Source organism: Anopheles moucheti, chromosome 3 (genome assembly GCF_943734755.1).
Source record: "Anopheles moucheti chromosome 3, idAnoMoucSN_F20_07, whole genome shotgun sequence".
In the NCBI taxonomy this organism is placed as follows: Eukaryota; Metazoa; Arthropoda; class Insecta; order Diptera; family Culicidae; genus Anopheles; species Anopheles moucheti.
This window is the reverse complement of record NC_069141.1, coordinates 72,055,573-72,064,871: the sequence shown is the minus strand read 5'-3', so window position 1 is coordinate 72,064,871 and position 9,299 is coordinate 72,055,573. Positions and strand designations below refer to the sequence as shown.

At 43.6% G+C, this 9,299-nt stretch overlaps 3 protein-coding genes across 4 annotated transcripts in view; 1 reads left to right on the top strand and 2 right to left on the bottom strand.

Moving 5' to 3' along the window:
* Positions 1-722: 722 nt before the first annotated feature.
* LOC128303384 (dnaJ homolog subfamily C member 8) lies at positions 723-2,240 on the bottom strand. Of its 2 annotated transcripts, XM_053040320.1 has the most exons (4): positions 2,061-2,240; positions 1,649-1,969; positions 1,266-1,564; positions 723-1,220 (listed from the first exon to the last, which is right to left on the bottom strand). In XM_053040320.1, exons 1-4 carry the CDS (start codon positions 2,112-2,114, stop codon positions 1,154-1,156), a joined length of 741 nt encoding a protein of 246 aa, XP_052896280.1. In that variant the 5' UTR covers positions 2,115-2,240; the 3' UTR covers positions 723-1,153. The 2 variants fall into 2 exon arrangements, with proteins under 2 accessions (XP_052896280.1, XP_052896279.1); XM_053040319.1 differs by having other exon boundaries at positions 723-1,564.
* Positions 2,241-2,619: 379 nt separating this feature from the next.
* LOC128302318 (protein cereblon) lies at positions 2,620-5,451 on the top strand. Its single transcript, XM_053039114.1, has 5 exons — positions 2,620-3,169; positions 3,245-3,576; positions 3,677-4,040; positions 4,110-4,328; positions 4,436-5,451. Exons 1-5 carry the CDS (start codon positions 2,801-2,803, stop codon positions 4,667-4,669), a joined length of 1,518 nt encoding a protein of 505 aa, XP_052895074.1. The 5' UTR covers positions 2,620-2,800; the 3' UTR covers positions 4,670-5,451.
* Positions 5,452-6,970: 1,519 nt separating this feature from the next.
* Positions 6,971-9,299, bottom strand: part of LOC128304511 (segmentation protein cap'n'collar) — a 39,340-nt gene continuing 37,011 nt past the window's right edge. Inside the window, exon 10 of the mRNA XM_053041705.1 lies at positions 6,971-9,288. Coding sequence (XP_052897665.1) covers positions 8,821-9,288 — 468 coding nt within the window. The 3' untranslated portion in view covers positions 6,971-8,820. The remainder of the gene's footprint in view (positions 9,289-9,299) is intronic.

Sequence of the window (9,299 nt, the reverse complement as noted above, 5' to 3'; positions counted from 1 at the left end):
TTCGTGGATGCTCTCCTGGTACTACACATTCGGAAACTGGTAGGAAACGGTTTTTAATCAAAATTGCTGCATAATTTTACTCGACCAACGGGAAAGTTAGTGTTTAAATATTGCATACCTTTCGGCGGTTTTCGACCAAAATTGCTGTACAAGGTGCTACCTCTTCCGTGGATGCTTTCCTGGTATCGTGAATCGGAAAACAGCTGGTTTTGTATGGAATTTCGTACCAGCCGACGGAAAGTTTGAGCGAGATGGAGCGAGATTGACAAGCTGATTGCGTCACTTGACCAATTTGTTAGCATTTTGTCAACTCCCGTGGCCCTGCACCTATTAATAATATTCTCAAAAATATTCTTTGTTTAATATTTCTGACAAAAAGATTAATCTTTGATGAATCTTTCTGTCAAAAAGATTAATAGGGTTAATCTTTTTAACAGAAAGATTAATCGCCGACTGTCAAAATCGATTATTGCTCTGGTTCCAATTAATCGTGTGGTTACATTCGACCATAGTAGAGATGAGAATAATCACTCTTTTCAATGATTTGAAGCAGCGTCAAAGAGTGGGTTTAAAGATTTTAAACCTTTACTCACTCTTTTGAGATTAATAAAAAGTATTAAGTAGTGGTTAAAGGAGTCATAAAAACTCTTCGTGCTGATTTATACTCATTCACTCTCTCGAAGGTTTCAACTCACTCACTCACTCTTACTCAGTGCGCACATCTCTAATGTGGATGGTCAAGATACATGTACGTTTTATTTTGTCACAAAAGCTGAATTGTTTTTTTTCTTTCGACAAACAAACCCTTGTTCGCTCCTCTTTCGTTTAACAATGTTTGCATAACCTATGTAGTGGGATGGGGTTACAAAATGTCCTTGCAAAAACGTCCCTTTTATCTACCTTCAAACGGAAACGGTATACCACGATTTGGTCACAGTTCTGTAGAAGGACGTACCGAACTACCACCCAGAAGAACGTTTAAAGGAATTGTCGTCCAATGGTCATCCATCACGACAAGGTTCGCGCCAAAACAGGACATGCAGTGAGGTGATTTTGTGAAAAAGGCAGTATTAAAATTAAATTCCTTGTTTCTGGATCAGCATCGTAAGCCGCGAACGATTTGCTGTGGTTTCGGTAAGCTCCGCTTCTATATCTATCGGGTCTCCGGTTTGATTTTTGGTGGGTTGAACGAGGTGTACTTGGCTTTTTTCGATTTTTTGCTCTTCACCGTTGAAGCGGCCGCAGCGGTGGACGACGAGGACGACGACGACGATGAACCGGCCTGGAACGTGTGCCAGCTATTGACCCGACTCTGGCGGGATTCTTCAAAGTTCTTTTGCCATTCCTTCTGCAAATCACGCTGCTCCTCCTCTTCGATCTCTGCCTCCCGTTTGCGCTTACGCTCTTCCATATCGCGCACCTCTAGCTGCTGTCGGCGTCTTTCGATGTCGGCGAACAGTTTCATCACCATTACGTAGATGGCGTGTTTGTACTTGGCTGGATCGTCCTCCGGCACTCCGTCGTACTTGCCTTCCTTCTTCAGTTTTTTCTTCTTTTCGGCAATCTAGAACAAATGGTCAAAGGTGTAAGGTAGTAATCCATGCAAATATTGCCACCCGCACACGAGTTCATTTCGTGCTGCACTCACCATCATATCGGTGCGGTCCTTCGCCTCTTCGTACACCTCGAGACACTTTTTGCGCGTTGTTTCGTTCTCGAGCGTCTTGTAAGCTTTGCTGATGATTTCGAATGCCTGCTGTGCGCGATCGAGATTGTCCGGGTTCTTGTCCGGATGTACCAGTATCGAGAGGCTGCGATATTTCTTCTTTATCTGCTCCAACGGTGTGTCACAATCGAGCTGTAGCACCTCGAACGGGTTCAGGTTGAAGTAGGTTGCACCCGGGCGCAATAACCGATCGATCTGCTGTTTGGATGTAAGCACCGAATCGCGCTTCTCTATTTCTTTAACCTACGAGAAGAACAGACGGCGGAACACCCGCCGGAGTTGGAAGTTTAATACGCTTCCATCACAACATTGCACACATCATACAGTAGCTTACCTCGGTGTAAAATTCATTGAACGTTTGCTCCTCATTTCGACTTCCCTGTGCCATTTTGCAATGGATTTAGCTTCAATTGACACGGGGACGCAGGATTCGGTCGTTTTCTCCGGAGAGAACAGGCTTTTTGTTTATTTCGTTCTGTGTTTTGACTAGCCGTAGCTTGGTGTTGATTTTTTCTGATCTGTTGTCCTTAGGCAGTGGTTTAGCAAATCACAGTTGGCTCAGTTGGCAAATGTCAAACAAATATTGGATGTTGCTGTGGCGCACTCATATGGATTTGAAGAATTCTAATCGCCTTTTGGTGAATGATTCGTGATAGAATAAATAATAACTGCTTCGTTTGATATTAACGTTAACGAAAGCATCGCTGTAAAAGCTTAAGGAATGCTTCATGTATTAATTTCAGAATGAGAAACATTTTCGAGTAAATGTCAATTGCTATGGTCAAAAAGTACCCCTTGGTGCGCTGTCACAGCTGACGCGAGTGTGTGTTGGTGTATTGTGTATTTTTTATTGGTCAAAAATTCACTGCCTTCGGTTGGGGAGCAATGTGTATTTGGTTCCGTACAAAAAGAGTGCAACATAACACTTGCTCGGAAGGGAGAAAAGATTCCTTCAGTTTAGTGTTGTGATTGGCACCAAACATTACATTGTGCCAATATTGCATTGCAACGAAAGTATTTTCTGTACACCAAAGCCTGCGCCCATACCCAGTTTGGGGTCCGGATGAACGAAGAATGGATAGTAATTCACCCAATCCGCAGCAAAGCAGTGGCAGTGGTCCGATTCCGAGTGGCAGTAATGAAAGGGACATCGCCAACAGAAGAAATCGTCTAATGCGCATAACGCAACGTACGATTGATACAGACGACAGTAGTCGAAGCAGTAGCAGCAGCAACTTCAGCGATATGGAAGATAACAACAATGAAGTAGACGAGCGAAGCGGACAACACGATTTGGCACCAAACAGCGCAACTACCGAGCATGGCCCCAACGGTGAGGAATTGCCAGAAGATGAAGCAGCACGACTTTTCGAAGACTACATCCGCGAACGTGAATCTGCTGCGACGGAAATTTACAACACAGAACTTCCTACGGAACACGCGGTAAGAAAGGATCGACGCGAAGGAAACCTTTCGCAAGTTTATGATAAATATTATTTTCTTTCCCACACAACACAGTACCTTGGCAAAATGGAGCGAGTTGAAGGGGTGGATTATCTGGAACCGGGCAAAACATACCGCCTCCCCATATACAGCCACCATTCGATTGTGTATCCGGGCGAAATTGTTCCACTTATGCTAAACGATTCAAACTTTTACAGCGGCGGTTCGGGCGACTCCTCCGATGGGCTGAAGTTTGGTCTGGTATTTCAAAACCAGTACAGCACCAGTGGACGCGTGTACGGTGTAACGTGTCAGGTGTATGAGCGTGGTGCTGAAGGATTGTCGGCTCTCCTAAAAACGGTTGCCCAGCAACGGTTCTACATCGTACGACAATCGCAGGAGCGAAGGTATGAACAAACGTAGGGTTTCTATGTGTAGTCGCTCTGCACGGTTGCCATAGTGCCTTGGCATTAATGTATGGGTTTGTTTTGTTCTCTATTCCACCAGGGCGGACGTAAAAATTCTTCCCGAAATCGTACTACCCGATCCGCTTATCAGCTGTTGCTCAAATGCCATGGTACGATATGCATACAGCAGCCGGAAGGACCGATTGACGAGCTTTAAGCGGTTGCTGACGCAAACGACGGTTTGGCCCCAGTTCGTGTACGATCAGTATGACACGAAGGAGGTGATGGCAAAGGTTGAGCGGTTTCTTTCATCACTCAAAATTACCAGCGTGCAAACCGATAAGGTGAAGCTATCGTTCTGGTTGGCACGAAATATTCCGCTGACGGAGGAATATCGGAAGATGATCTTCTGCACCGATTCTGTACTGCGTCGTATGTTGATCATCAATAAGGCGCTCGACCACGTAAGAATAAGTTCGCGTTCCTGAGCTTATCAGCACGATCGTAATGTTTTGTGTGTGTTTTGTTCACAGATGTGGTATTTTATTTGCAAGCGTTGCGAAAGCGAAATCGCTAATTATGATGATATGTTCGCTATGTCGAAGCAGGGTGTGCAAACAAGCTACTGCAACCCGTCCGGTTACGTACATGACACGCTCACCGTCCACAAGACGAAGGAAAATTCGACGCTTCCCGTTGAGCGGCCCTCAACGAACTTCAGCTGGTTCCCGGGCTACTCTTGGCAAATTATTGTAAGTAAAGTCAACCTCCATACTCGTCAACTCTCCGGTCGGCCGAATGATACTCGACGTAAGGATACCACCGGAAGCATTAACACACGCTTTACATTCTTGAACAGGTGTGTGCGAACTGTCGGCAGCATCTTGGCTGGAAGTTTGTGGCGGAAAAGAAGAACGTTCTACCCAAAAGTTTCTACGGGCTGTCCGGTACGAACATTACGGTGAAATCGCACGGCGATCTGAAGAAGACTGAGGATGAGTTTGACGTCACCGCTAGAACACCAGCGAGCGATGAGCAGTTAGATTACGAAGAACTGTCCGAATTTGACTCCACTGATGAGGAGCTGTATTGAGTTGAGTGTTGGGTTTGAGCCTGATCCAGATTCATGAATCTTTAACCTGAGTACATGACTCTGCATCAATATGATAAAGATTTATGAATCTTCCAAGACCGTGGCCTACGTACCAGCAGCGCTCTCTGTCGATCAACCGTTTTCGTTGAACCGTAAATGAGCTTGTTCTGCTACCGGGACATCAGAGATTCATGCGAGTCGACTCATGGTTCGTAAGACTTCATGGCAACTTTATACGAATAACTCTTCTCAATCGAGCCACCAAACGCAAAACTAGTTTGGCGACGATTTTCATGCGTTTTCGATTAATGTATTGTATCTACTAAAATATTGTGATTGAGAAGAGTATAGAGATTCGTTTTTAAACCTCCCCCGGAGGATTTGTTGGCCTATGTTGCAACGAGGAAATGGATTGGATGGACGTTTATTAGTTTTCAAAGTGTCAAAGAAGATTCAATCACTTCCGATCATTTCACAGTTGTCTTTGGAATAAATTCAACATAATTTTGAAACCTTGAACTGTATCGATTGAGACAAAACTAGTTCATACCTCCCTAACATAGCTACCCAGCAGTACATATTTCTCCACATTAATAGTACTTTGAAGCCAACGGTCGTGGTACTACTTCGTACTGGGTAGGGCTACCCTATCTGTCCATACATAATCATGCTCGCTTGCAGAGCGGTGCATGATAATCCATATAATTAAGCTGAAGGGAGGACATCAAGGATGCGTGAATTATGTTTCATATCTATTCCCCATAAAATGTTATACAATCTTAGGTGCGGAAGTGAGATTCGTATTTTATCCTGTTGAGAAATATTCCAGTGACCGTGGTCGTCCGTGAATGACTGGGATCTGCGTCGTTGACTATTGATTGCTGCTCCGTTGAGCACATATGTGTTCGATGCTGAGATTTTCGAAGCCATTTACATAACAGACTCCCCATGCAGCGGTCAAGTCCCTTGGAATCTCTATGCGGAATGTAGGTATATCGTAAGAAGCGTAGAGAATCCTTAATTTCTTCCAATGTAACTATTACCGTCGTTGAGCAAGTTGGTCGTTCTGGTGTATGATACAGCTGAGCTGATTCGCATGTGATCATTCTGCTTTTACCTTCATCTTTGAAAATGCCGTACAAAGGACGGCACAGGATACTTTTGGGTTTGTCTATCTTACTTAAACCTTCAACATCCTGTGTTTGATAGTAAGCGAAAGAGATAGCGAATGTAGTAGAAGATCTTCTGTCACGATCGTCTCGATCAGTCATCTTTCGTCACGAAATTTAGCTAAATTCAAGAACCTTACTATGCCGTAACGTGGGATCGTTCACCATACAACATTTCAGCAGGTGTACATTAGAGCTTATAGTTAACAATAGTACAAAGATTTTATTTTCTTTTTGTGTTTTGTGTTTTATTTTTCCGTTTTTGCTTATGTACACAACAAAGTAAGATAATCTGATTTCTTCAGCATACCTTATCGTAAAGATAGGGTTTTTAAAAATGTTTTTCACCACAATCCAAAGCTTACAAGACCAACCAAAGCCTAAGGATGAAACAATACAAAAATAGAAAAAAAGAACAAAGCTACTGTCGTGGCCGCGATTCTATTGCGATCCCGTAAATCGGGGATCACACGTACACACACCTTGCAGCACATACATACACATTTGGTAAATTTTACACCAAACTAGTTTGTAACATCCATCCACCCTTGTTTGTTTGTGACGACGAAGATGATGTGGCTGCTGATGACATCTTTCTATATTAATGTTTTATGTATATATGTATATATGTTCTGAGGAAGCATTTGCAACGCGGTTCACTCGTTGTAATGAGCCAAGCTTACTCTACACACATATCATCCACGTGGGGTGGTGATGATGTTACGCATCGGCACAAACACTGCCCTGTTGGTTGATTTTGTGACTCCCTGGCCGTATCTATGTATATATGCCGCATACATATGTCCCTAGGTGCATCAACATCGCAAAACAGTAAACATCGGGACTGTTTCGAACGAAACAAAATCAGTTCAGTGTTTAGTTATGCTCGCTGGCAAAAATACATACACACGCACCGCATGCTATTGCCTTTTAAGTGAAACCGAACTACACACAGTATTGGTGCATCATCCTGTTGTTTTTTACATGCTCTCGTGGCTTACTAAGCTGCTTATTACTGGTTTTTTGTTTCTGTGTGTACTCTTTCTCGCTACATTACATTCTGCTCCTCCTACTATTGCCCATCCATTATCAAACATTCGCTTAATTATTAAAGCTCTACGTAAAGTAAAAACCCCACCGCATTTAGTAAATAGCAACTTTCGTATGCTCTGTTGCAGCTATTTTCTTCTTTTGTGTCTGTGTTGTTTTTTTTTTATTTTACAATTTTCTTTTGATATTTTATAACCCCTTGTCGTTCGTTTTTCTCCCCCTTGCAATTTGCATACTGTATGCTTTCCTCCCAAATAGTTATCTTACTGCTACTACTGTATTGGAAAGCTAAGTGTTTTTTTTTTTGTATTGACTTACTGCACCGTATGTTAATCTATAGTTGTATATTTACAAAATACGTTAAACTAGTCCTACAAGTTATAATAATAATAATAATAAAAAAAACATGGGAAAACAAAACTATCCATCACATCTGTGTTCGGTACCGATACAGCAAAACAGCATCAAAAAAAGGTAGTAGTTGCAGTAGCGTTAGTTCTAGTAGGCTAACTAACGGTTAGGAGGAAAAAGGATTCTTAAAATAGAGCTAGTGCCCGTAGCAGTAGCAGCAGCACTTTGCACATTGCACATTGCCAACACGACAACAACGCTTCCAGTTGTGCACGTATGCACACGAATTGTTTTGAGCTTGTTATGCTTATAATTTGCTGCTAAGCAAATAGCGGTGGTACAGACTCCTGCCCTGCCAATATCAAGCACTCATCATTTCGCGCTGCGTTACGATTCGTTACGAGATCGTAAGCATAGTATAAAGCACCGTTACCACAGCGATTGTACTGAGGGCCATTCTTACTGGTTTTTAAACTTTTCTTTAGATTATTTTGTTTCAGTCTAACCCCGTTTCGTAAACCAAAATCCTACAATGTACAACTCTATCTCCCTTTTTCTGTTGTTGTTGTGCCGAATGTACCAATGTGTTGACCCTTGAGATCAACTCGATAAAGTTTCTTGTTTGTTTTGGGAGGGATAGACAGAAAATAGACAGAAGGAACTCCAAATCAATGTTTCGGTGCATCGGCGGAATAGACGGGGAATGTATGTACAAGTTTTGACAAGCTGATAAATAGCGATACATTGTTAATAACATTAATAACGTGATGATAAATAGGCTTACGGGAGAACCGTGTAGTAGCAGCCGTTTTGTTTCTTCTTTCTGCGTCCAAGTGTTCGCGTACGCGTAACAACAAAAACATTTAACCATTGCTTTGTTTTTCAGTACGCTATTGTTAGCACCAACCCCGTTGCTGTTGTTCTGTGTGGCCCATCAGATTTATTTAACCTGATGTAAACCGGGGACGCAGAAGCACTTCCAAGGTATTGAAAGTATCCATGCTCCTTTTTTGCGCTAGCTAATATGGCTAATAGTGATGTGAAAATTATACATATCCCCACATCCACTAGAAGTCATTTTCTTTGCATCCTTTGAAAGAGACACATGCGAAAAAAAATAGTGCGTGCACTACATTTAAATGTATCGTTTTTGGGTGTAACCGCTGTCTCTTTCCATCTTCCATCGATCAACGATGTAAATGCCGTGTCTTCTTTAAAACAGAATCAGAACCATCTCTCTATCCTGCACAGCACAGACTGATAAGGTGAAGATCTGGGCCGGGATTAGTTGTTTTTTAGCGTTAAAACCCAGTGTACGACCCCGGCCCAGTGTACGACATGATACACGCGTGGTTACTACTGTAGGTTCGAAATTGTCTACCAAAACTCCACCTTGTCGACCTTCCTTGGCATAGGATCATCCTCACAGGATTCCGCGTAAAAGAGAGGGAGAGAGAAAAGCAAACCCATCCCTGCTCCTTAATTCCCGCACTGTGCATCACTTCCGGGCGGGCAAAAGCAAGCAATCAAACCAATTGAAGTAGCACATCTCTCCAACGCCCCGGGCGGAAGGAGAAGACACTACTCCTTCGTGCGCTGATGCACAACAGCGGCAGCAGTTGATGCCGCCGTACCATTCATACTACTTCCTGCCGATACGCTACCAGTTCCACTACCACCACTACTACTGCTGTTATTGCCGTTGGTGCTGCTGGCGGACATACTGCCGCTCATCGTACCGCCACCACCGACCATCGAAGACGAACCTCCGAGCAGCCCGTGATGTTGCAGATGTTGATGCAAATTTGGATGGTGATGATGGTGATGGCCGTGATGGTGTGCCCCGTGACCGCCCGACGACGTTAGCGAGTGGTGTAGCGATGGATGTAAACCACCGTTTGCGGTACCGTTCGTGGCCGAGTTAAGATGATTTGGGCCACCATTCGGGCGTTCGGAATTGCGCGGCACAAGCACCACGGCACCGTCGGCACTTTGCTGAAGGCTGTAATGTTCCTGCGAGTAAGGATTACCGTCAGCGTCACGGAGGTTCTAAAAAAGAC

Bases quoted from the DNA above. Each gene is read 5' to 3' on its own strand.
- LOC128302318 (XM_053039114.1), top strand. From the start codon at position 2,801: ATGGATAGTAATTCACCCAATCCGCAGCAAAGCAGTGGCAGTGGTCCG. The intron at 3,170-3,244 runs GTAAGAAAGGAT...CACACAACACAG, and splicing joins AACTTCCTACGGAACACGCG to TACCTTGGCAAAATGGAGCG. The intron at 4,041-4,109 runs GTAAGAATAAGT...TTTTGTTCACAG, and splicing joins TCAATAAGGCGCTCGACCAC to ATGTGGTATTTTATTTGCAA.
- LOC128303384 (XM_053040319.1), bottom strand. From the start codon at position 2,114: ATGGCACAGGGAAGTCGAAATGAGGAGCAAACGTTCAATGAATTTTAC. The intron at 1,970-2,060 runs GTAAGCTACTGT...TTCTTCTCGTAG, and splicing joins TCAATGAATTTTACACCGAG to GTTAAAGAAATAGAGAAGCG. The intron at 1,565-1,648 runs GTGAGTGCAGCA...CATTTGTTCTAG, and splicing joins AGGACCGCACCGATATGATG to ATTGCCGAAAAGAAGAAAAA.